Raw genomic sequence first — 26724 nt, forward strand, 5'->3', positions numbered from 1 at the left:
CTTTAGTCTCGTAGCAGGTATGAGCAGCGTGTTGCTGCTGGTAGATCTGAGAGCTCTTGCAGGACAATGCCAAACAATGAATTGAGATGCAGTGGGATGAGACCATAAAGGCATTTGAAGTCATTTAGAATATGGTAAAATCAATTTGGAAAGATTCAAGTAACCAGTGCAGCTGTGTGAGAAAAGGTGACACATGCAACCTTGTTCTCATGTCACAGCGTTTTGCACTCTGCAATGAAGAGAGAGTTCTTTGCTAGACCAGGAAATTGCGTGTTACAGTAGTCCAAATGTATCGACCCAAAAGCATATTTAAATTTGTAACAAAACAGACAGAGCCCTAGCAGGTGAGATCGATTCTAAACCAGTGAGCTGTTTTCAGTTTTCCTAACATCAAGAGATCTTCAGAATGCTTGTATTTGTTTGAATGGAAGATCATCATCAGTCATCAGCATAGTATGTTCATTAAACACATTTGTTTAACACAAGCTTTAGCAATTGAAACACAAACAATATAAAGGCTCATCTGCTTTCTCCATCACCTGGTGCTGGCTTGAAAAATAAGTCATTAGTTTGATCACTCAATTTATCGCTGCCCTCTTGCTCTCATTGCAACTGATAAACTAATCATGGAGAAACTTACATTTTTACAATTCTTCATCCATGTCTCTCATTCTATTCAGGCTATACTCAACATATTGGTGACAACAACTTGACAATTGTTAACTTGACAAGAAGTGTGTCCTCTTAAATTAAGTAAATTTACCATTACATCAGCACATTGACCAGCAGGTGGTAGAGGTGTAAATGGTATGGCATGTGATATGTCACTACACCAACACAATTAGTGTGGAACACAAAAACAGCTTTGTTATGCAGATCCTAGAGCATGCTGTGTGAGATTTTTTTTAAAATGATAAATAGAATATAACAAAACTACTAACATTTTGTACAGGAATGAATGGAGGTCAAATTATTCTACATCTGTTTGTTTAAAAATAAAACAATTAATTTTCTGCGCATGTTTCAGAACATTTATCTTTTTCCCTGCAGGGCAATGACATATGCCCTGGTCTGGAACTCACTGGGGGAAAACCCTGTCAATTTACTAGAGAATGCACATTTAACTCGATCATACACAGTGCTGTTGACTGTAATCCTCTTTGGTTGACTGTGCATGAGTACAGTGGCTCTGGTATAATTGGGTCAATTGAGTGTATAGCCTAGCAGCTGTTGAGAGACAGTTTGGCTCTGTTGTACGTCTGCACATTTTGAAGTCGATTGTCTGTCCACATTCAGCTGTGTTTATTGAGAGATAAATCTTAGAACAGCAGTGTCCTGTTGAAATGGTTTGTTTTCAGCACCTGCGTGGTGCCTCTGTAAGCGCTGTCAGAGCGTTGGACTGAGCCCAGCTTTGCCCAATCGACCAAGTGATTTACAGTCCAGCTAAATCCGGGTTTTGTGCTGGCCCAGGGCACCTCTGGCTTCAGACACTGTTTCTTTTTTTTCCAGGATAACCAAAGGGGAAAAGACATTTATGTGACCATCGATAGAGGATCTTCTCCATGCCAAGGCATCAACCCTCTTGGAAACAAACACACATACATACACTTAATTTTTGGATAGTGTAACCACAGGGAGTCAATTTTAAGCTTTCCTCATTATTTCTGTGTATCCCCCCCTTTTTGTACACCTTAATGACAGGGGTTAGCTAGGTGTCTGACTAATGGCTATTGGAAAATTGGAGGTAATGACCGGTTATTAGATCAAAGTCAGTGGGTCGAGGCTTGAGTGTTCTCTCTCCCTCTCCCTCCCTTGCACTTTATCCCTCTTTTTTTCTCTCCCAGTTTCTCTCTCACTCTGTCCCTCTCCCACTCCTCTCTCTCTCTCTCTCTGCATGGTGCCGCTGTGGTGAGGGGGACAGGGGGACCACAACAGCCAAGTTTGAAGTGTGTGGATAAATTTGTGCTTTGGGCACACACGAGCTCACACTGGGAGAATTGACATTTTTCACAGGGTGAAAAGCTGTTGCAAATAAGCAGGGTAAACCAGCAGAGGTTAGGGATCTGGAGGCAGGGGGAGAGAGCGCCTCAGCGGGGGACTCACTAGAGCGGAGATCAGGACCTCAGCTCGGGATGAAACTGAAAGGGGTGATGGTGATGGTTCAGAGACATTTCTTAAATTGTACCTGAAGTGCTGCTGTGCCTCTGTGGTTGACACCTCCACTAAGTAATAGGAATTCCCATGTGAAACTACTCTAGGAGTGTTTTATGATCAGACACTATGCTGATTTTACTTGCTTTGCTCAAAATACTGAAGTTGCCTTGTATTCCAGCCACAGATGTTAAAATGACCTGCGCTGTAATTCTTTACCAGTGTCGCATTGATACGACATCATCAAATGTCATGTAATGTAGTTACTGCAGTAAATTAGATCAAGAAGAGCGTATCACAGCCGAGAGGCAGTGTTTCTTCTGCTGTACACCCCAGCGTGCAGCTGACAGCGTTGAAGAGAGAGTTAAAGCCAGACCCGACCTGTTCCTACCCCTGTGCGGCTAACAGTAATAGGATTTGGCCCCTCGCATGCAGCACTGGGCCAAGGTCACTGGTTCATCCAGTCCAGACTAGACTTCTAATTCAGTCACTGCTTTTTCCATTTTTACGCGTGAGAGGGTGGACAAGGTCGGGGGTGAAGCCTCAGGGAAGAGCAGCCTTTCTTTGGTTTGTTTAGTGCAGAGTCCCCAAATGTGTACCATTTATATTATTTAGGCATACTGGTTTTATATGCTTAAATATTTAAATGAAAATGACTTTATATTAGACAATTTGAACTGAGGACAGGAGACAGTAAAAACACTTTGAAAGGGCAGAGCTGCAGTTAATAAAACAATTTGATCAAGTTAGGACACATACTTACATATGTATAAATGCCAGTCAACTGCAAAAATTCAGTTAATAATAAAAAATAGAAATTTAATAATGGTGTCCTTATGTATGTTATGAACACTTGTCATTAACCATTACCTTTTATAGCCATCTTGTTTGTGTATTAAAAAACAGTATTGTTATAGTTCATCATTTTTAATTAGTCTTAACTCTCTAAAAAGGTTGGGGCAGGGGAGGGGTAGAGGGAGGAGGTGCTCATTATCTGGTTCGTCTGCTGACCTGTCTGCACATGGCCAGGCTGACTGGAGCATTATAGAAATATGAAAGGATTCCATTTGCTGTGGTTCACTGAGATTTTTATAAGTGTGCCCCCCATCTCACACACTCACACACACACACACCACACACACACACACACACACACAAGCCCCCTTGTACTCCACACGTTAATGTATCCCAGCCGGGCCACCTGAGAGGACTCCTGTGTTTATTAGAGGAATATAATCATTTATGGTTGGGTGAGCTTCAAACCCAGTAATGTGGACATTTGGCCGTCTGGAATGAAATGGAAATTTGTCGTGAACAGGGTCTGATTATGGAGAGAGGGTGGGCGGGGTGGTGTTGTAGAGGGCGGAGTGGGGGGGGCGGTGGGGACAGTAGGGTGCTACTAATGTGTTTTCTAAACCACATTCATGGTAAATCTTGACAGAGGGAAATGTGGTTAAACTATAACAAGGATAATGGCTCATACAGCTCATGTCCGCGCATCTATGAAAAATAGGTAGTGTTGTGTATAAAAGCTGACATTAAGATGTCATTTTAGAAGATGCATTTGGAGGCTTGAAGTTTTTTTTCTTATTATTTAAATACAATTTCCCATTACAGGTAAAGGTGGTATGGCACATTACATCTTTTTACAATGATGATCATTAAACAACTGGTACGGTCCACAACCTACTCAGAAATTATGTGTATATATAGTATTTTGCTCCCTTGTTATTGTGACACTGCACTGAAAGCATATTGTATTGAAACATAAATGATCAGCATGCATATATAGGCAATAATGCAGCTGCTTTGGTTTTCCACTTCTGACAGCTGTTCCTGTGGGCTGAATCAGGATAGTCAGGGTGGTCTGCGAGGCAGGGTGTTGTGTGATTCACTCTGTTGAGGTACTTTCCAAATCCCCAGGAGTCAGGGTATTGGATGTGGGTTTTTGTTTGTTTGAATTTTTTTTGGTTGTGATGACACAGTGCTGTCAACATGAAAAGTTCAGAGCCCTCTGCACTGCTCCTTACTTGCAGCTCCATTAACACCTCCCCACACTGCCCACAGCAATTAGCTCAGTTATGATGTAAGGGCCCAGCTTGGCAGAGCCAGAGACTGTTAAGAACGTCCCTGCTCCCCACCCCTGTCTGACATGCAGGCTGTGCTCTCAACTAAACCTGTGGGTGCCCCCTGAGCTGGAACTCTCAGCCTCTGGGTCGCGAGAGGCAGAAGTAGTAGTGCATGAAGAAAGGCACTCAGTGCTACAGTGGTGCTGGTGCTGCGAGAACACCCAAGCTAATGGGGTGCTTTAGGAGGATCGCAGGGGGTCTTTGATTGTACCACTGAAGAACGTGGAGAACTGCTTGGGCTCTTAGGGAACATTTTGAGCTCTGTCTTTGTTAAATGGTTAAGACCTCCTGGTCTCCTGGATTACAGGTAGCATATTGCTATCTAATCTTTTTGCTACCTAGTGGATTGTCATAGCGATAGAGCTAAACAAAAAATAACTAAAAAATGAAAAAATGAATAGTTCTTTTGTCTGCAGTGATTGTCGTGGTAGACCAGTAAATAATATACTGTGATTTGATTTTATTTTATTTTATTTTATTTTATTTTTTTTAAATCATATTGCTCTTTTTACCTAAACCATCATTCATGTAGTAGTTCCTGACATAATTGTTTATGAACTGTATGTCATTTAGTTTTATTCCATCTTTCATGTTAGTGTCTGATTAATTAGCAGTGGTTACTGAATAATATATCTTAAGAATATAAAATGGGTAATAAGCCTCGAATTTAAGAGATTAATTAAACTATAACTAAACTAGCTTTGTATAAAAAAAAAAAAAAAAAATTAAGTATTTGCAACACAAGCACCAGTTATGATGTTTGTTTGTTTGTTTGTTTGTTTGTTTATCTGTTTTTCAGTGGGAAGAAATTGGAGAGGTAGATGAAAACTATGCCCCAATTCACACCTATCAGGTGTGCAGGGTGATGGAACACAACCAGAACAACTGGCTGCAGACCAACTGGATCCTAAACGAAGGTGCCCAGAGGGTGTTTGTGGAGCTCAAGTTCACTCTGAGGGACTGCAATAGCCTGCCTGGCGGCCTGGGCACCTGCAAGGAGACTTTCAACGTGTTCTACTATGAGTCCAATGACGAGGACAACAGGAACATCCGTGAGAGCCAATATACTAAAATTGACACCATCGCAGCAGATGAGAGCTTCACGGAGCTTGATCTTGGAGACAGGGTCATGAAGCTGAACACGGAAGTGAGGGATGTGGGGCCGCTCACAAAGAAAGGCTTCTACCTGGCCTTCCAAGACCTGGGTGCCTGTATTGCTCTTGTGTCCGTTCGCGTCTTCTACAAGAAATGCCCCCACGTGGTGAAGAACTTGGCCTTCTTCCCGGATACTATAACTGGATCGGATTCCTCGCAGCTCCTGGAGGTGCCGGGGACCTGCGTCAACAACTCGGTGGCTGAGGAGCCACCCAGAATGCACTGCAGCGCAGAAGGGGAGTGGCTGGTGCCCATTGGGAGGTGCATGTGTAAGGCGGGCCATGAGGAAGTTAACGGGTCCTGTCAAGGTTGGTGAACATCTTCATTGTTATGCAAATTCAGCCAGGGGCGAATGGGGAATGGGGGCATCACTGTGTGGTTGGCATATCTCCTTGAACCTCGCCTACAAATGTCACGGACACTGATGAGTATCTGCATACCCTTGCCGTGGCCGTAGAGCACGGTGACATTCAGCTTGCTCTCATGCCATAACACCGCTTTAGTCCTTTTTCATCCAATTTATATAGGTCACTAAAACAAAAAAAGATTTATATAGGTCATTGGAAAGGACTTGCGTTGTGAATATTGCAAGGGTTGGAGCACAGATTAGAACCTCTTTGTGTGGTGTCTCCGTGGTTGCAGGCATTGTTGAGATTGGGGTGTTTGTGTTTGTTTTTTGGGTGTGTGTGGGGGTGGACTACCTAACAGCTGGGGGCGGGTGTGATGACTCTTGTGATGAATCATTGCGTGTGGACAATACAATGGGCAAGCTTTGTTTTACGCAACGTTCGCTATTGTGTCAAACAATAGGCAGCGGCAGTGTTGCTGTGCGGAGTGGTGGGAGTACTGGTCTGGGCTGTATTATTTTTTAAGGCTGATGGGGAAAGTTTTGCCTCAGTTTTGAGTCATTATTTTTAGAATCGCTTACTCTGTTCCTGCCTCCCCCCCTAGCCAGTTTGAGCAAAGATGTTTGCATCAGACTGTTTTGAAATCATCATCATCCCATGTGTTGGGGTTCTGCCACACTATTTTCGGCAGCTCCTGCTGTATGCAAAACATTATACACTGTAGTTTTGGGTTTTACTGAAATGGAAGCATGCATCCTCATTGACCTCCCTGTTGACAGAACAACCCCACATTTCTTGTCGAGAGGAACTACCATAACTGATTGAGATGTCATCGTTCTGATGATTTCATCAACCCCTCTAACCTTGTTTTGCTGCTCTGTGCTCTGTTTGGAGTGAGACTCCCATGTGAATTTCCAACATCTCTTATTTTCACAGACACTTCACATAGCAGAAACCCAACTTGGTTTTCCCGCGTGTGCGTCTGGAGCTGATAAATACAGTACATGCTCCTTACGGTTTCTATGGCAACCAGAGACCTCTTCCCAGTATTTGACATTCGGAGATATGAAATTTTTACATTTCCCCCTATTCAAGCTAGTCACATTGCAGGAGGACAAAAGTGGGGTTTTCACAGCATGAACATGTTTCTTCTCTTCTTCCTCCTTCCTTAGATACTACTGAGGCTGTGTAGCACTGTTTTGTCTTTAGACAAGGACTGAGCCAACAAAGGGAGTGATAATTTGAGGAGCCACCCAGCAGTAAATCCAGTAGTTCTCGCTGCTGGTTCCTGATCCCCTTCCAATCCCTATTCTGTCTCCCCAGGCTGGAGTTTGATCAACCACCATAATTCAGGAGTGTCCTTAATGTCCTTAACTCATAGATTATCAGTGCTGACTGCTCACTGTGCGATGACAGAACCCCAGCAATTGACTTCAGTCTGCTGCACAGATATACACTCTTTCTTTCTCTGTCTTTCTCTCTCATTGCCTTTCCTGCTCTTTTTCTCTCTCTGTCTCTCTCACTCTCACTCTCATGCTCTTAATCATTAATTTATTTATTCTCCAGTGCTACATCAGGTGCTTCTCTCTTTCCTAAGAGTCAGACTGGTGATCACCCACTCTCTCTCCCAACCCCCCTGGAAGCTGGAGGCTATAATGATGGCTGGGACTGAGGGATAGAGAGGATGGTAGAGCAGAGGAGAGGAGAGAGGGATACGCTCCAGCAGTGGAGGAGGGCGATGGGTCCTGTGCGCGACACGGACCCTCCTTTTCCTGCTGCTCTCCATTTTTTTTTACCACAGATTGCTCCTTTTGTCTGGCTCCCTAGTTGGCGCTTTGCGATAAGAGTTTTTTTTCTCTCTCTCTCTCTTCTCTCTTCCTCACACCGCAGTGTGATATTTCTGTGTGAATTAATTTCCATTGAGCTGTCCTAAGGGACGCCTGTTGGCCTGGCCGTGGAAGCTGGGGTTTTGACGCGGTTGCCCAGTTTGCCTGCAGACAAGGCAGCAATGCATTAATAATGCGTTTAGTGGCGTTGTGTGTGCGACGGCCTCCTGTTTGGAGGGTGTGCGGCAGGAGACTGCCATGGCCCTGCATGCTACTGACACCAACAAGCAGAAGGTGTGTGCATGGTGCATCTTCTTATTCACAGAGCTGTTGGGAGCAGTTACAAAAAAGAATGTAAGTACAATTCCAGAATTCAAGGAGCTGCAGGGACAGGACTTTGGTGCTCTTCAGGGAAGCATCCACAATGCATACATTACATGTTGCTTGAACAAGGACAATTTTTAGTATGATTGGGAGAGGAGATGATGAGATGATCATGATGGTGGTGGTGGTGATAGCGTAAATTGTGTGAATTCACATAGGAGTATGATGACATTTAATTCCATGCTGAAGTAAACTGTAAATTCTGACTTCTGCTCAGCCTCCGATAAATAGAATGGCAGATGCTAGTTGTATGGTCTGGCCATTGATTAATTGTCGGATTTGGGTTATGGTATGGCTGATGTTTCCTGGCAAAGAATTCACTCTGACCAAACATGCCTTTATCCATCCTTTGAGAAATATAGTGCATATTTCTTCTTAGTGGCCAAACTCTTTTTGTAAGGGCCTTTCTAAGGGTATGTGGTTGACCTTCTGTTTATTGAGAAACAAATCTTGACACTGCCCTGAGATGCTGTAAATTAAAACCTACATTATATTTTGATGACTCTGTACATAGAACAGTCAGTCCTCTAAGCACATTAACACACTGGACTCATACGCTTCTGCTGTATGGATGGCCATGTGATCACCAAAGACAACCTAGGAATATGCCGAAATCCATAAACTGCTGCTTAATGCAACTTTAACACTGTAGCAGTTGGCAGATTACATGACTAAACAGCTAGAATGTTATTTGCAGCAGGTAAAAATGCCAGCCCCTGCTGACAAAATGCGATGAACAGATCTAATGGCTAGCCTGCTGGCTCTTGCACGCCTGCGTGCTCCGGAGCCAAGCAGCAACGCTAGGTGAACTGGATGGAGTGGAACCTGAACCCCTGGGGGCTTCATGGGGGTGGGGTTCCTTGGCAAGCTTCTCCTGAAAGAGCTAGATGTCTCGTGATCACCACTATTTTCATTGCTGTCACTTGTTAGGGGAGCAAATGTCAAACTTGATCTAGTTTCTCTCTCCATGCTTGCAGCTGCTAAAGGGAGATGCCACAGAGATGTCAGGAAGCACCCCCACCCCGAGGCATGGGGGAGGATGGCGTCTTGCTTTATTTTGAGCCAGACAGTCCCGACACAACATGAGATAAAACCACTCAGTCATTCTAATTGAAGATGAAGCAATGCAGAGCAGGTCTCAAAACCAACCTCATCATGATGCTAAGCACAATGAGTATAATCAAGAAATTTAACAGAATGACAAGCTATTGTGTCAGTCTGGTTTTTTTTTTTCTTCACAGCAAATGTGAAGCGTATGCTGCTCTAGTCTCTGTTAGGCAGTTTCACAGTGGGCTGATCCAATCGTGGCCCTGGTGCAGGATGCTGTGAGGTCATCTGTAAGCGCTCCTCGTATACCCTAACCGCATGGTGTGTCGATGTTCCCAGCAGCGCCAGAGACTGCAGTGCGGAGGTGTAGGTCTTAAAGGGGAATGCTGGATCCAGAGGAACGCCCAGAAAAGACAATCCCAACCTGACACCCCAACACCCCAGCCTCTTGCCACAGCCAGCAGAAAGAAGCCCAACATAGCCTCGCCTGCTCTGTACAAAAAAAAACAAAATAGCAAAAACAGGCACTGGCTCACAAGTGTGAATCTGTACAAGTTCGAGTTCGTTGTGTTTTTGTGCTGCATATTATGTAAGGCTGACTCTAACTGCATGCTGATTAAGTCTGTGCCCCAGTCTTTCCGCAGGCACGCTCTAAATGTGCTCGACCATGGCTTCTTCTGTGATGCGCCTTCACAGAAATGGCCCAAAAGCTTCTGCATCTCATAGCTCTGCAGGCTGAATGTTGTTAACGCCTCTGTATGTGGGGCAATGATTCACGCTCTTCTTCACTTAGTGCATTTTTGAGATGCAGTTCAGTGGTAACAAGAAGAGGTGAGCCTGATCAAAGGGCTTTGAAACCCGAGATACTGCGGCATGATGCTCAGTTAGCTGGTTGTTAATATCTGCTGGGCAGGCATTTCTTTTTCACATCTCAGGGTTTTGTTTTGACAAAAGTCTATTTCTTTTAAATCTTTATTATTGTATTTGTATATAATTTTAAGTCATAAATTTCTCTCTCAATTTCACTTCAGAGAATTATGGAAGGTTATAAGACAAACCAAATTTATTTATATATCGCTCTTTATACAAGCCATTGTCACAAAGCAACTTTACAGTGTTCTAGCCCCCAGTGAGCAAGCTAAAGGCGGCTGTGGCAAGGAAAAACTCTCTAAGAGCATGAGGAAGAAACCTTGAGAGGAAGCAAGGCTTAAAGAGGATCGTATCCTCTTCTAATTGATATTGTATTCCACCATGGGACCAATATAAGCAAAAAGAAGCCTATTCTAGGTTCCTAAAAGTCATAGTCCGGGTTCAATGAATGTAAGTGTAATAGTCATACCAATAAATCACAGTTTGTTCATATCTTTTATCGTGTAGTACTGATCATTTACATTTGCAAGTGCAATTGCTTCCATAACGTCTGATTAAATTGGGTTGCAACAGTAATCAGTATGGACTGGATTACTGATCCTAAAGGCTACAATGTGATTATGTTAATCCAACATATTTATTATTGGTGAATATCATGAAACGGTTGACAGTTAACTAAAGTATTTCTTAGTATTAGATGGTTATATAGATAATTAAATATCATATATCTAATTGGTATATGACGATGTCTATAGGAAAACGTGATAGATGAAATCACAGGGCAGGGCTGTGGGAGGCAGGGTTGGTGATAGTCTTATAAAGGTGCTATACATTTTTACATACACTTTTATAATAACAGTTCAATTAATTAATTAATTACTCTTAATTCATTGAACTCTTGCAATGAAAAACCCTATATGTGACATGTTTTTTGTAAAAATCACTCAAACCTGGTATAACATTGTTCAAAGTCCACTATATTAAAATAAAGTGGTCACTGAAGTTTTTCTTCTGTTATTAGGCAATATATTTAAATTTAAAACAAAAACAACAATATAATACATTATGTAAGTGTTATTTTTTTAATAAAGTCTACCTTATTATATTTTTTAATAAAGCCTACATTAATAAAGTAAGAGTTTAAATAAAGAGCCTTTAGTGTTTTAATGTAAAAGGTTGTATAAAATCAAAATGAAACTAAAATAACATTACATAAAAAGGGGAAATGATTGATAAATGATGTTTGTTTGAAGGCGTCATGATGCTGGCAATACATTACCAGCATCGTCGATGAATGGTGGCTTCGTCTGTTGCCCCAACCCTAGGGTTTGTGACATTGTGTTGTGGTCAAAGATAAAAGATCTAAAAATTTCAATCAATCATAACTGAGTATTACCACTGAGCATGTTGTAGTAACATATTAATTATTTCTCAGTCATTGCTTGTATCAAACAAGTGAGAGAAATATGCAGTGTAGTCAGTTATTTGGCCAGTATTAGACTATGATTTTACCTACAACTTTAGCTTTTTATCAAATTCAAATGGTTATAAAAATATTTTCCATAGGACTTACAGATCTACACAATGGGTAAAAACTTACTGATTGTGTAACTTTTTAACATCCTGTCCAGCCTTTGCTTTTTTAGCGTGCTACAAGCCATAATATTAAAGTCAAAATTGTCACATAATTCTTTGTATTATTGTTGTTCACTGCCAGCATGAGTTATTATTATTAATAATAATAATAATAATAATAATATGAATTAGAAATGTAGAATATGTTTAGTGAGTGCATTGTGTGATGCGAGCAGGCTTGGCAGGATGCAAAGAGGAGCCATATGATGTGCAACGAAAAGACAAGATAGCGCCTAGGCTATCGCAGGATTAAACACACAATATTCACATTTAAACAAAACACTTATATACTCACACATTAACAACACACAATGAGAAGCAGTTGTGAAACACAGGGAGGGCGTGGCCATACGGACGAATGAACACATGCGTGTCCGCGCACATACACACACACACACACACACACACACATACACAGGGAGACGTTTGGGAGGAGGGGCCATACCATGACACATTGATTATATCGATCATATATTGCTGAACAGAACTGCACCACATCTTATTAAAATGCCAAATCTAAAATCATCGACTTGCACATTAACCTCACATTATATCGTGTTGTAGTCTAAGGTTAATTTGATGGTCAGAGGAGTCAGTGGCCTGGACAGTGATACTTTGGGAATCTTGACTATGGAGTGATATGTATTAGATTGTTAGGGCAAGATCTGAAAGATGGAACGTTCATAGACAGTAAAAGAAAATACCACTGACCTGAAAAAATGTTATACGGCAGTATGCTTTAGTAATTGTTCCCTTATTTTTGCCTATTCATAACCAGGTTTAAAAAAGTTAAACACTAGAAAAATATAAATATTAACAAGCATCTGGGCATTAGCTACTGTAAGCAGTAAGGCTGTGTCAGAGTTCATGTGCTTGGTATTAGCAGATTTCCAACTACATGTTACTAATATAATGGAATTCAGATAGCAAATTTACAGGTCCAACCCACCCTGCTATTCAAACAATTCAAACAACCCTGCTATTCAAACAAGGAAAATAAATAATTCCACCTTCAACAATGGCAATGCCCAAAGACCAACACTTGAGACTGCCAATCACCTGTTGGCGTATTGTCATATGTGTGCTTTCATTCTTGGGCCAGTTTGCTCATGGGAAGTTAAACATGGGAATAGCACATTTTCTTTGGCCCTAAACATAATCATTGTACTATTACAAAAATATATTTTTGTCTGCATGTCTACATGTGGTATTCTTGTAAAAAAGAAACAGACTAAATGCTTTCCTTTTTTAGTAATTAGGTCTGCATAATGCATCATTATCTCTGCACTGGCTTCTGATATGGCAGAAGGGCTGCAATATGCAAATGAGCCATCTAACAAATCACTTCGCTAGCATCCTGACCATTCACAGGCACTCCAGATCAGTTGGTGTTTTAATGGATCAAAGCATCCACATGATCCAAAAAGCATGACCAGTTTCATCAAAGAAATGCCGATCTTGCTTGTCACATCAAGGCTTCACCAATGTTTTAATATTTTGCAATATTATAAATATATTTTATAAATGTGTAGTATAAAAATCACAACATAGTATTTTTGTCCATTCCAGTATTGGAATTTCTCATAAAGTATGGTTTATTTATTACAGCTTTATTTATACATTCATTGAAAATCACCGGTAAACAGGCAATTTGCACCCCCCCCCCCCATACTTTTTAGCAAGTGTTATTCAAACAGCTTCCACTTCTAATTAGCAACCAATTGATTTATCAGACCATTTACTTGACTCTTTTATTGGAAACTCTATTTCACACTGATTGGTTTTCTTTAACCTGCTGTGCTTCACTTTCTGTCGGGATCTTATGGTTTCAATTATTAGACATCCCTACAATCAAAGCATGTTTGAAGCTCTTTTTAGTAAACACAAAGCTTTATGTGCCATCCCAAACTGTCCTCTATTTGGGGAATGCATATTAAGCGTCTCCCCGGTTCTTTAATTGCCGGCCCACTGCTGTGTGCTGCATATTAATTAGCCGTTCGCCTTCCTGCAGTGCATTAAGAGCTTGCCCTCCTCTGTGACATTGGAGAGACATCATGACACGGCTAGCAGGGGGAGGGGTAGGGGAGGGTTCAGCACCGCATCCTCAGCCAGCCGTCTCAGTCAAGCGCAGCAAAGCGAATCAGGTTTCAGGATACCGGAGCGAGCTGTGATTTCACGCATGATCCCTCCACACACACGCACTCAGAGGCACTGGTGAATAAGACTCGAATTGTCTGGATCTGTTTGGGGCCTGAGGAGATGTGTCAGGCTTCAAAGAGAGGTCTTTGGAGGTGGTGTGGGGATGGAGTAGAGGTCTTGTGGAGGTTGTGCACAGATTATGTGAAGGTCATGGGGAGGCGTAGCAGGTATTGGGGAGAGGCTCCATGGAGGTTGTGAGGAAGTCATGTGGAGATTGTGGGGAGTTTAGCTGGAGGTTGGGTGGAGGATGTGAGGAAGTCATGGAGCTCATGGAGAGGTTATGTGGAGGTTGTGAGCATGTACTGTATGCTGCAGAAAGATTTACAGATTGTATGGAGATTGAGGTTTTCTAGAGGTTGGGTAGATATTATGGAAGCATTTCTACAGGCTGGGGTTTGGGGGGCTCTGGAAGACAGGAAGAGACCATGGAGGATCAGGAAGGCTGGTTGGGGCGTTCAGGGCTGGTCCTAGTCTATTTTAACAGTGCATATCTGTGCAGAACATTGAGCTGTGCCTAGCAATATTAGATGCCGCCTGTATTGTGCAAGGAAAATTAACACACAAAAAACAGCCTTCCACTGGAAAAAATAATGGCAGAGGAGAAAAATCACATTTCCTACTACTCTATCAATGATGTTATAATTCAAAACCTCCCAGTGAAATTCAAAACAGCCAAACAGTATGAGAAAGAGGACAGCAAACACAAATGTGCTGTGACTGTCTGCTTTTGGAGAGGAAGAGGGTGGATATTGAGTTATCACCCATCTGTGTGTGTGTGTGTCTGTGTGTGTGTCTGTGTGTGTGTGTGTGTGTGTGTGTGTCTGTGTGTGTGAGAGAGAGAGAGAGATGGAGAGAGTGAGTGTGTGTGTGTGTGTGTGTGTGTGTGTGTGTGTGTTTGTGTGTGTGTCTCACATTGAGGAGAACAGTGGAAGTGAAAAATGAAAAGGCTGTAAAGGCTGGACTGGGGAGAGGTGAGAAGCTGAGCAGCTGATGAAAAGTGTGTGTGTGTGTGTGCACGCGTGCACTTGTACATGCATTTGTGAATGTGTGGGAGTGTGTAGGGTAAAATCTTAGTTTTTTCAAGAACCTCTTGCAAAGTCAGTTTGAAGGACAACATGGAAGGAGCACTGTATGAGATACCTGCATCTCTTTAAGAACCTTTCAGTATGCATACTGAATGGTTTGATGAACATGTTCTTTATTGAATCTATTGGAATGTTCAGATGTTCATCACAAACACTGCAATGTTCATAAGCTTCAATAGGTTCCCAGCCATTTGTAAGCTTCCCTCTCATTCAGCCAGTTTAGGTTTTAGGAGTGCACAGCATGTTCCTGATGTAGTGTCCATTAGTTTGAAGACATATTTCACTTAAGATTAATAGCATTTCATTTTATATCTCCATAATAAACAGTTTTTAATTTACTATGTGTAAATATATGTAACGTTGAGCGGTTAGGAGGCGGATGCATGTGCGGAGAAGAGCGATATGTATTATGGGCGAATCCAAAATCGTTGTAGTCATTGTAGCAGTCCAGATTCATAGAACCAACACAGAGACAAATGATTAAACAAACAAAACACAAGAAGGCAAACAGGGGAAGCAGGCTATAACAAAGGCTAGGATAAACACAAAGGCACGGAATACAAAGAAACACAGCCATTCGTATAAACATGCAATGAACAGCAAAGAGATCAGGGAACACGACATGGTTTAAATACATGAACTTAACAAGGTAGAAATGGGGGACTGGTGTAAACAATCAAATGAGGGTCGGAGAAAATAAAACTATGGCGTGGAACTAAAATACACAAGACCGGGAACACACTGAACGTGGAAGATGGGAGGGACTAATTGTGACAATATGACTGTTTTAGTTACCACATTTACCACAGTGTCCCTCTGCATCAGTGCTTATTAGTAAGCTAGCAAGTTAAGTAGGGTTATAACAATTACCATGCTTTTCTGTTTCTCCCTTCAAATATGACAGAAAAATTGTTGAGGAAACAATAATAAGCGCGCACAAGCGTCTGACTTTTCACCTGGAGTGGGACAAAGAGCTTTTATTCAACATGGACAAAACTATTTGTGTGATAGCCTATGTCAAGACTGTAATGTTGCTCAAAAGTGGGAGCACCAACAGCTCAATGATGTATCTGATGTTCATAGATGCTTATATTCTGATAAGTTCAGTTCAGTCAAACAAAGTTAAAGATCTAAAAGATCAAAAGTGATCTTTAAAAAATGTTGGTGACCAATGAGAAATACTTTTTTTTTTCTTTGTAAGACAATCACATTTTTTCTTAGTGTTTATCTGTGAATACCAGCCCCCAGTTTATATTCTGTGCATCTTGTTTAGTTTTACATGCACAAAGCAAATGATACTGCTGTGATGAAATTTCCTGCTTAAAAATCAGTCAGACAGATTAGCTATTAAAATGCTGAAATTGTCCATGGGGAAGCAAAAGTAAACAGGGATAACAGCTACCTACCTGGCTGTAAGCATGGTGAGACAAGAGCTCAGTATATATTTCCCAAGCCTAATGTTGCATGACAAGGGACCAAGGTTCTGTCAAGGTGAATCGGTTAGTGCCTCTTTCTTTGACCTTGCGGACACTGCCTCTCATCTCTGTGCTGAATGATTTGCGTGGGGTGGGGTGTTAGGGGGGTATTTGTGGGGGAAAAATATATTATCAAATCTTTTCTCACTCCCCTTTCAAGATTTGAATAATAACTGGAAAGACCTTTGGATATAAAACACAATATTTCATATTCTAATTTTGAAGGAAGCATTCTTCCAATGGAAAGCCATTTCATGAAATATGCATATACATTTCTTTGCTCTTTTTCAGTCACCATTATTCATTGGTGGGAATCAAGTTAAAGATGTTTTTAGGAAGAGAGGTAGTAATCTCTTAACTTCATTAGGTAGATAAACTAGTGAAGAATAATCCAATCCTCTGAGTGCTGTGTATATGTAGCAAAGTAGAACATGGGGGAAATCCTCATTTCACACCAGGCGCTGGTGTAATCGAATCACAGCCTTGTACAAGGACCATTACTGTAGACCATCTCCAGCCTCATCTCGGACCTCATGTTGTTTCTATTAAGATTTGCTTTTATATCATAATGCTGCCTGTTCTTCAGGCTGGGGCTTGACTGAAGTGTGGAAAAATGCATTTGGCCATGTCGGGCTCTCTATCTGTAATCCTTTGCTTCCTCAGGCAATATATTATGGTCAAATGACAAATTGCTGGAAATAGTGGCGTGCGAGAGCACACCGTAGTCTTAGACATCAAGCAGTCTGTGCACAGCTCTAAAATATGGTCCATAGAACTTAGACATAAAAGACTTCACATTGAGTTTCTACTGTGTTTCTACTGAGGGTCTACATCCCCATACTCTAAGCAGGGAAAATGGCAAGAATTTTAAAGAACCTTTTTTCCAAGTACAATACTGGTATCATTACCAAGGGAAATTATTTGATTGAAATTATTTTAAGGTGCTGTTTCTGTTCAGCACTGGTATTCTGTACGCATATTATCTAATATCCGTAAAGTGTCCATCTTTCATCAATACTGTTCCACACAACACATGCATGCTCATTCAGTAGCTCATGCAGAATCCTTACTGCTGTGAGGGGCATGGTATTTAAGAACCATTCAGATAAACTGCTGCTCCATTATCAAGAGACTGTTCCAGGTCTGACATTTAAATCAGCCTTTGTCATTTTCACAGTGGGCGGTAGCTTAATAGCAATTGCAAGGTCACTGTGAACGCGCTGTAATTTTGAAGTGGATCCTTATTTTCAACTACAGCTCTGGAACCACATTGGAAGAGGGATTTTCATGGCAGGAATGTTTTTGTAAGATTCATGTTTGAAACATTTTCCACTGTTCTGTCACTAAAATGTACATGCACCTGGATGAATTGTTCCTTTTACAAGTGAAACTTAAAAACTTACTAATCCTAAAGCTTGAAGCTAGAACTGTAACACTTGATTCTGCATTGCTTGCCACATGAGTCTGCAGATGCCATGCAAGCACAAGAATTATGTGCTGCGTTGACTGCTATTGAAACCCTTTTATGAGAGGATTAGCTTGTTACACAAAAGTCACAGCTGGTTTCACTGGAGTGTCTCTGGCCAGCTAAGTTACATATATAGTGAGAAATCTAGCAACAATATTTAACTTTGCTAAAAATCCATACTTTGACATATTTTGTAAGCCCAGTTCAAAATGCCATGTCAGGTTCAAGATAGCTCAAATTTAAAGTGCCATTTCAATGAAAGCTCCCTTTCCATTCAAAGTAATTAAATTTATTTACAATTATGTGAGTGTACTTCATCTCAGAGAATAGTAGACTTCACTTGTTTTTCTGTTTGTTATTTTTTGGTTTTATTACAGAGAGCATGTGCATTGCTGCTGTTGCCATGCTCTAATAGAGTAAGTAAGCCGTTTAAGCTTGGTATGTATAAGCTAGCCTAAACGCTGCCAATGGGCCTTCAGGGTGAAGTGTGATCTATTTAAAGCTTTAACCAGGAGGCTTCAGCAGTGCAAATCTCATCTGGAGGCCATTGCTCTGGCACCCAGGAGTGTCCTGCAAATGACAGATATAAGTCATGCAGAAGAGACAGCGATGAGGCCATTTTATGGGCATCAGTTTATTTTTCTTTGCGGGGGGGGAGCAGATGAAGAGATGGCAGACACTGATAAAAAACTCAGAGAGCCTACTAGGTGACCATTGAATGTACAGCATCCAAAACTATACATGAATAATCTGTGAATAATCTGGAAATAACAGGGTGTTACATACATGAATATGGATGGATGGATGGATATGTAAATTGTTTTTTATTTTATTGCTGCCGGGTATTGGTATTCTTGCTGAAGCACTTCTGTCATCTACCTCTTAATGCAACTCAACGCATTAGTTAATGTCTTGGTCTGCACTTTGGACTACCATTATGACAGTGTCATGCTGTCTACCATGCAAGCCATTTAAACATAAGCATAGGATGTACAGACTTGTTTGTCTCCACTGTCCCTGAAACATTTTTAATCCCATTATTTTCCTCATCCACATCCTGTGAATATTGGTGGGTTGCTGAGGGGTTGCTGAGCTGTACCTAAAATCTTCTGCATAATGCATTGAGTGTGTATCATTTGCTCCTATGTGCCTCAGTGTTTGCAATTGAGTTTTCATAGAAAGTTGAATTGAGTCAGGGAAATGTATTGCCAAATATATTAATTACTCATGCTTCAGATCTATGTTAGAAAGCATGAATGAAATTATAAATACATCAAAGGCTTAATTTGACTTAAAAATGTTGCTGATGTTGAACACATCATAGAGTATTAATGATCGCTGCACATTTTAACCATCAAAGCACCATAGATATCTGCACCTGCTCTTTTTAATGAAGCTGATGAATGTTTGACTTTCACACCCAATGTTTCTCATCAAATCTAAATAAGCGGTACAAAGCCATTGATCAGTCGCATAATGTAATCATTTCTGTCTTGTGCTGTTTTTTTATCTGCAGTCTGTAATCCAGGATTCTACAGATCTGCTCTGCAGACCAGAGCATGTAGTAAGTGTCCTCCACACAGCTTTACCAGAACCGAGGCTTCCACCTCCTGTCAGTGTGAGCAGGGTTACTACAGGAAGGACACGGACCCAACCAACATGGCCTGCACAAGTAATCATTCAATGCTAAATTTAGAGTGCATTTTTAGATTCAAATTAGGAGTCATGAATTATGAGGGCAGAAACAATTGTAAAGCTCTGTTGCCTAAGTGATTGGGGGATTGTGAGCATCAGATATGATGATATGACCTGATAATGCATCTTAAGAGAATGTGATATTAAAAATGTGGTGAGATAATCTGTAGCATCAGAATGCTAACGGTACAGTCACTGACACAACTGGTACATTACGGAGCAAATCTGTGAGCATGATTTTCAGCTCTATGTGTTCCACCCTGCAGAGCCACCTTCATCCCCACGGAACGCCATCTCCAATGTGAATGAGACGAGTGTGTTCCTGGAATGGGCCCCACCCGAGGAGACTGGTGGCCGCAAGGATGTGACCTACAGTGTGGTGTGCAGGAAGGCTGGCGCCGACCTGGCCCACCATGAGCCCTGCGGTGGACACGTCCGCTACCTGCCCCAGCGCACGGGTCTGTGCAATGCCTCCGTCATGGTGGTGGACCTGCTGGCCCACACCAACTACACCTTTGAGGTGGAGGCAGTGAATGGTGTATCTGAGCTCGCCAAGCCGCTGCGCCAGTACGTGTCCTTGAATGTGACGACAAACCAGGCGGGTGAGTGTGGCCTCCCAGGTGTTTCACTGATGGCATCCATTGGCCCCATTCCATTTGCCTCATTTATGTATGCCCTGTTAGAGGCAAATACACCTTGCAGTCAGGCCATGCTCACAGTTCTGACAGGTAGTATCAGTTATCTTGGGAGTGACATTTTTGGGCTGGTATCTTAGAGACTTTTGGAATGGTTGGCTTTCCTAGCCTCTTTTAGCAGGCTCTCTTATCCTGTACTAAAAATCTGTTGATAACAACTGGATTTTCTGTGATAGGACCTCCCACACAGCCAAAATCACCAGCCTTTGAAAGGTTCAACTGGTAATTAAAACATTTAACTTTTTTCTCTTATCTAGAGAAAACCTGCATCTTTTATACCATATTTGTAATACTACCTTTAGGTTAAGAATAAATATCCAACACTGTCTCACTCTCTTAATGATATGGTCATGTAAATTAGTGTGTCCCAGTCAACCGTGCAACCTAGGGCCTCCAAACTCAGCATACACCCTCTCCCTAAAGCCTGGTTTATGCGTGCCAAGGTTGGGGCCCCTAGGTGGCATGGCTGATCTGCAGATCCCTGGAGTGTTGCTTTGACCTTCCAATTCAAATATGTGCAGCCTATTATGGCCAGTGGAAAACAACACTGAAAGCCGACCATGTGACCTAGGGCCTCGAAACTCAGTGTATGCTGTCTCCCTAAGGCCCAGTTTATCTTTGCTTTTTTTCCTGCTATGGCAGTGGGTCTGGTAAAGAACAACATCTACCAGTCAAAATCATACAGAGGGTCAAGCCTGCAAACATGGTACATGCATCATAAGTGTAAATGTGTTAAAACCATATTTAATATACTTTGCATTTGGATATCATATACCTTGAAATACATTTAAGCATCTCCTTTCTTTAGTCCAGGGGGTCACCATTCATATCCACAGAGGGCTGGTGTGTACAGATTTTTTTTTCCAACCAAGCAGGAGCACACCTCACATAACTAATCAATTGATTACAGACTGAAACCAACTGATTGAAGTCAGTATCAGATGTGTTTCTGCATGTGTGGAGTGAAAACTGGAAACCATACTGGCCTTTTGTGGAAAATACCTGCTTAATACTTTAATACTTTAAATAAATGTATCTCTCTGTTTTGTGTGTTTTTCCCCGACTGTTTTCCAAAGGTACCTTTTTTTTTTTAAAGGGATAAAAGTTTAGAATATTGCTGAATGAGGTCTGTATGCAATATGATTCCACACAAGGACCCATAAATAGATTTGTCTAGAGAAGTGACTATATTTTTTCAGGTCAAAAGCCTGCTTCAGTGAGGTAGACTAGTATTACTAGTCTAATTTTTGTACTTATATATAGTGTATATATATGTAATGGAGTACAACTACATGAAATTGCTTGGCTAAAATTAAGCATAGAAGCACAGTGGCATGTTCCAGCAAGATTTTGGTTTGGTGATTTTTTTTTTCAAGACAGAACATGTGGGATTGGAATTTGTAGCATCCAAGGTAACCATGGTAATGTATATATTTTAGGTTCGTTTAGCAAATAAAAACAATCTAGGTTTCCAAAGAATATATGGATGGACAAACTTAAGTTGGTGGGACTGTATATTTTTACATCACTCACATAACATTGTGAGTGATGAGAAAGGCATGATATGATTTGTATATCATAGCTTGTCACTCCAATACAAAAGAGATTTTATTACTTTCACTAAGCAATTCCCATTATAGGTGTCCTACTTTAGCTAACACTAACTATAAAAATGTGTTTCCCTGTCACATACCAGTATTCTGACCTGCCTACTGGATTACTGGATTGAGTCCAAAGGGAGATAACAAAAAGGCTAATTTCTCTAGCTTTTATATTAGATGTGTTAGTCTACTGAATGAAAAAATTGTTAAATTATCTTCATTTTCCTGAAACATGTGCATAGACAATGCTATTCTTTGTCATACTGTCACATAAAAATGAGTAAGTGTGTCATGTTGCTGTTACATAACATGGGGAAAGCACTGATACAGGGATGTGTATGTTAATTAATGAAAACTCATGACACTGTTGCGCAACATAACAAAGATATGTGACTATGCCACAACATACATTATATCATGACTATATCACAAATAGGAGTTAGACTGGGTTGAAATATAGTAGTGAAAGACGGCCTCTGTCTGCAGGCCCCTTTTTCCCTAAAAGCTTAAAATGCAGTTTAGGGAGACTGCTGGGAGAAAGTGCACTAGTCCGCAGGGACAAAGCGTGTAATATCCAGAGTCAGCATGGATGTTCATAACTTTCATTACTATGGTGTTTATTATAACACTGTTGTTGCAGTGGCTTGTTAAGAGCAAAGCTGATAGTTATCCAAGAATTGCTGATTTTTGCCTTTACCAGGACTAAGCGAGAGAGCCCTGGAGCCTCCATACGGCCACGCAGTTTATCACTGGAACTAATTAATGTTGATCTGCAGCTCGTCTTTGTTCCCCACCTGCCTGATTAATTTGTTTTACCCGAAATACATATTCAAGTGCACACACTCATATTCGTCCCGCATGCTTGACTCGTAGAAGTTGCTGCCTTTGACTTTTCATAAAGGTAACGATGACCCTCCTGGATACCGAAGTGTAATCTGCTTATCCGAGCTGGGGCCTGTAATTACTTGTGATTGTCCTGAGATGGCAGAGGAGGAGCCTGTTGCCATGCTCACAGTGGGCACAAAGCCCGTCGCCGTGAGTGCAGCAGCATTGCTGCGATAAGACAGCCTTGGAATAAGGGATTTTGCATCAGCCAAGAGGAGACTGATTCAGAATACTGAGCGCTCGCTCTCCCCACCACTCAACTGTGGCCAGGATAATCTGCTTGGGTCGATGCATTAAGTTGAGTACTGTTTCATGTGAACTGGGAGGCTTTAGGAGGAGCACAGTGTCTGGTTCATGTCGTAAGACCCAGTCAGCCTGGGAATGTGCAGCACCTTTGCTCAGCGAAAGTGTTAAGCACTGAAATACTGGGATTTGCAACATGTCGCTTCATTTTGTGAATGCCATTACACAAAAACAGCACTTTTTTCATTACCTTCCTCATAGTATGTGCACATAATTTATTTTATTTTTTGTGTTATCTAATTTTATTTCACCTTCATATCAAAGGAAATGGAAGTTTAGGACAGCTACCAAAACAAACCCTGTTATACATCTCATCCCACCTTATTGAAACATTCTGATGTTGGATGAATGTTCGCGTGCTTGTGGAGCAGTAAGCCATGTTCCATACCATGTGTACCATAGACCTCCTCCACTGCCAGCACAGGTGGCACAGGTGCCAGCAAAATCATACAATTTATTTCCCCTTTCCCCTTAGCATAATCCATTACCCTAAACTCTCAGGCCTTTCGCACAACCTCTGAGTGACTGCCGCAGTCTAATTTAGGGTGAAATATTTAACATAATATTTGCACTTATTTCCTCACCAATGTGTCTCTGTCAAAGAAAGCGCCACCGATGCACTTTATTATACACACACACACACACACACACACACACACACACACACACACACACACACAAAAAAAAAACAATCTCAAGGTGCTAATTCATTTCGTTGTGACAATGTAGGTACAGCGTTTTCCCCCAAAGAGTCTCCTTCAACATCTGCCTGGCTCATTAAGATGCTCTCAGCTCAACAGAAGTATTAGACTCCCTAAAACACTATTAATGGTGACAAGTGAAATGATGATTTTGGAGCCCAGGACAGCCTGCCACACAGCTCCAACTCAGCCAGCACAGCTTGTGTGCGGAATTAGCATCACGCTGCTATGCTAACCATAGGCCTCGAAGGCTGCTCCGCAAAGAAGATGTAAAGAATGCCTACCCCACCTCATCCTGTTTTTAAGAATGTGAGATTTTCATAACTAGGGCAGTTTGCATCAATTGATCAAATGCTTGCTGATTTCCCACACTGTCAAGTGATTTAGATTTTGAAACAAACTGAATAGCATGCAGGTGCAAGTGATTAGTGCTTCGTTTTTCACTTTGGCTCTGAAGTGTGTTCATATTTCCCTGATGAATGTCGACAGGCACATAAAGTGGTGGCATTTGCAGAACTGTTCTGTTAGCTTTTAATATTTGCCCATTCACAGCAAGTAATTGACATATCAGTCTAGAAAGACTTGCCACACTCAATATTCTTAATTATTCTGAGCGAGTCAGTTTTGGCATGTGTTTTGCCCCATCCGTCACCAGTGCAGGCCTCTCAGTTATTGCCTCCTTAGACAGGAGTTGCAGGCGCTGTACAGATGGGGAACCAATCACTCACTGAATAAGTCAGTTATTAGCATTTGTTCTGCCACTCTAATCTTAATAGTTTTATAGTTTTATACAATGATAAGAGCCACCTGACATGCAAGGCATGGTGCTGTAGGCTTTGCGATTAACACTTTGCTATCTATCGGACCTCACTGATGTTGTATTTTGTATTTATTTTGCTATGTATATTAGATGGTTTTGTACTTCTAACATTGCATCTCTTGTATCTTCTTCTATTTTGTGTTCTCTGTCCTGTCCTATAGTGTATGGAGTTTTGGCAGGGACTGAGAGGTGCGTTTCTCATGCAGGACTGTGAGGTTGTGCAGGAGGCTAGAGTTCTCCATGCTAGACTGTGAGGTTGTACAGGAGGCCAGTGTTCTACATACATGGCTATAAGGTTGTGCAAGAGGCCATTGTTCTACATGCAGGGCTGTGAGGTTGTGCAGGAGGCCAGCATTCTCCGAGCAGGGCCTTGGCCAGCCTGGGTGCCTGTTGGCTGGAGCCATATCTCAGCCATGGGTTTTGGCCGGTGGCCTGCATGTGTCTGCCAGAGGTTTTTCATCTTGCCTCTCAGCGGGACTCCCCTCGCCACTCTTGTTTACAAACACGCAGCCTGCTGAGAGCCTCGCATCCGGCTCTCCGAGAGGGTCGGCCTGGAAGCAATGACCTTTTCTTACTAGACTGAAGCAGCACAGCCCAGCACACTAACTTTAGTTAAATTACATTCAAGTGTAAGATTCGTCTGAAAGAAAGAAAACTCACTGTTGCCTGGAGTTGTTGCTGCACTGCTAACACACTGCCAAGTGCAGGCTCTCTGTATTCCTCACACTTAGCTTTAGGCATGTTTGAAAAGAGTGATTAATCTGAGCAGCTTGCACTGCTAACGCATGATGCGTAATGCTGAAAATAGGCGCGTTAGCACATCTTGGTGCAGAAGCAGTGACTTTCCGCGCTGTTTGCCGTTAGCGGCTCCCTTGCAGGTGAAGTTGCAGTGTTGGTGTGCTCACACATGGGAGTTTGGCAACACTTCCCCTTCAAAGCCATTAATCCGAAAACCATCATCACACTTCCTCTGCCACTCTTCCTCTTGTATGGAGGTGTTCATCTGCTAATGAAGTCCGAGAGACATCCACAGTGCATGTAGAGAGAGTTCAGTTGTACTATACATAGCTCATTTCTGCCCACCAAAATTAAAGTTCTTAATTGTTAATGATAAGAAATCTAAGATAATGAATATGCAAATTTTCCTCCATTAAAGGTACTGTGTCAAACAGGATTTTTCTGTTAACACCAGATTATAAAATACCATTTTATGGTTAATCCTAAATTATCACAAATATTCAGAATTTGCAGGGGCATTCTAACACAATTTTACATTGGTACTAATTTCTATATGCTTTCATTTTGTATTTTTTTTTCTCTTTTTTGAAGCACACTAAGACACTCACCACCCAGTTCTGCTGTTCGGTTGGATGTTTTCGTTGTCTGTCATCGCAAATATAGATCAGAATTCCCCAGGCTGGCCTTAAGGCTTATTGAGAATCAATAACTCAGAGGAGCCACGTCTCCTGTTTGACTGAAAGTCAAACATTTAACAGGCTGCCAGACCGTTTAAGTGGCCTAGCCACCCCTGACAAAGGAGCTCTTTTCCTGCCTGCCTGCAGATCGGGTTGCAAAGTATTTGGTTTCAGGCTTTTAAGATAGGAATGATTATAGTTTTCTCTGGGCACATGGAAGGATACAGTTACCCTTTGTTTTGGGGTGGAGGATGGGTGGGGCAAATTTTTCTTTGCTCCTCTATCACTGAACCGTTTTGTGCTGTAAACGCCATGTGGTAGCAACAGGGTTACTGTATCGACACCTCAGGGATCATTTGTGCATGCCCAAATATTCTTTATCTCGTGGTCACAGTCTGATACTTCCATTCCTGAATACAGAGCAGCATCAGATTTCTGTAGTTCACATGCAGACGGATGGCACCCCACCATGTTGGAGAGGACAAGGCATGGGAGTGCAGCAAGAGCAGTAAAGTTTCTGCAGATATTTACTGAAGAGTTTAAATCAGGCATGCACAGCATATAGTTGATATGTCATAATTGGAGTATCAGCCTGTACACTACAGTTATAGCAGTTTACACAATGTAAAGGATTCACTAGTGTGTATGTATTGGATTGTAATGGATTCCAAGGCCTTTTGCATTGTGTAACATTCCTAGTATAAAATTATAAAATATAAATGTCATAGTGTTATGTATAAATATTCCCCAACAGTTAAGGCTGTGTATGTGTTGAAAATCTAGATATTTCTCTCTAGAATGTAATGCTAGTGTCAACACCATGTATTTGCACTGGAAT

The 26724-nt window shown here is 41.6% G+C and overlaps 1 protein-coding gene across 1 annotated transcript in view; it reads left to right on the forward strand.

The window, feature by feature from the left end:
- Positions 1-26724, forward strand: part of epha5 (EPH receptor A5) — a 49516-nt gene that overhangs the window by 6589 nt on the left and 16203 nt on the right. Inside the window, exons 3-5 of the mRNA XM_027010368.3 lie at positions 5080-5743; positions 19288-19443; positions 19733-20068. Of these exons, the coding sequence (XP_026866169.2) occupies positions 5080-5743; positions 19288-19443; positions 19733-20068 (1156 nt within the window). The remainder of the gene's footprint in view (positions 1-5079; positions 5744-19287; positions 19444-19732; positions 20069-26724) is intronic.

Source organism: Electrophorus electricus, chromosome 19 (genome assembly GCF_041902795.1).
Source record: "Electrophorus electricus isolate QZ-2024a chromosome 19, ASM4190279v1, whole genome shotgun sequence".
Taxonomy (NCBI): Eukaryota; Metazoa; Chordata; class Actinopteri; order Gymnotiformes; family Gymnotidae; genus Electrophorus; species Electrophorus electricus.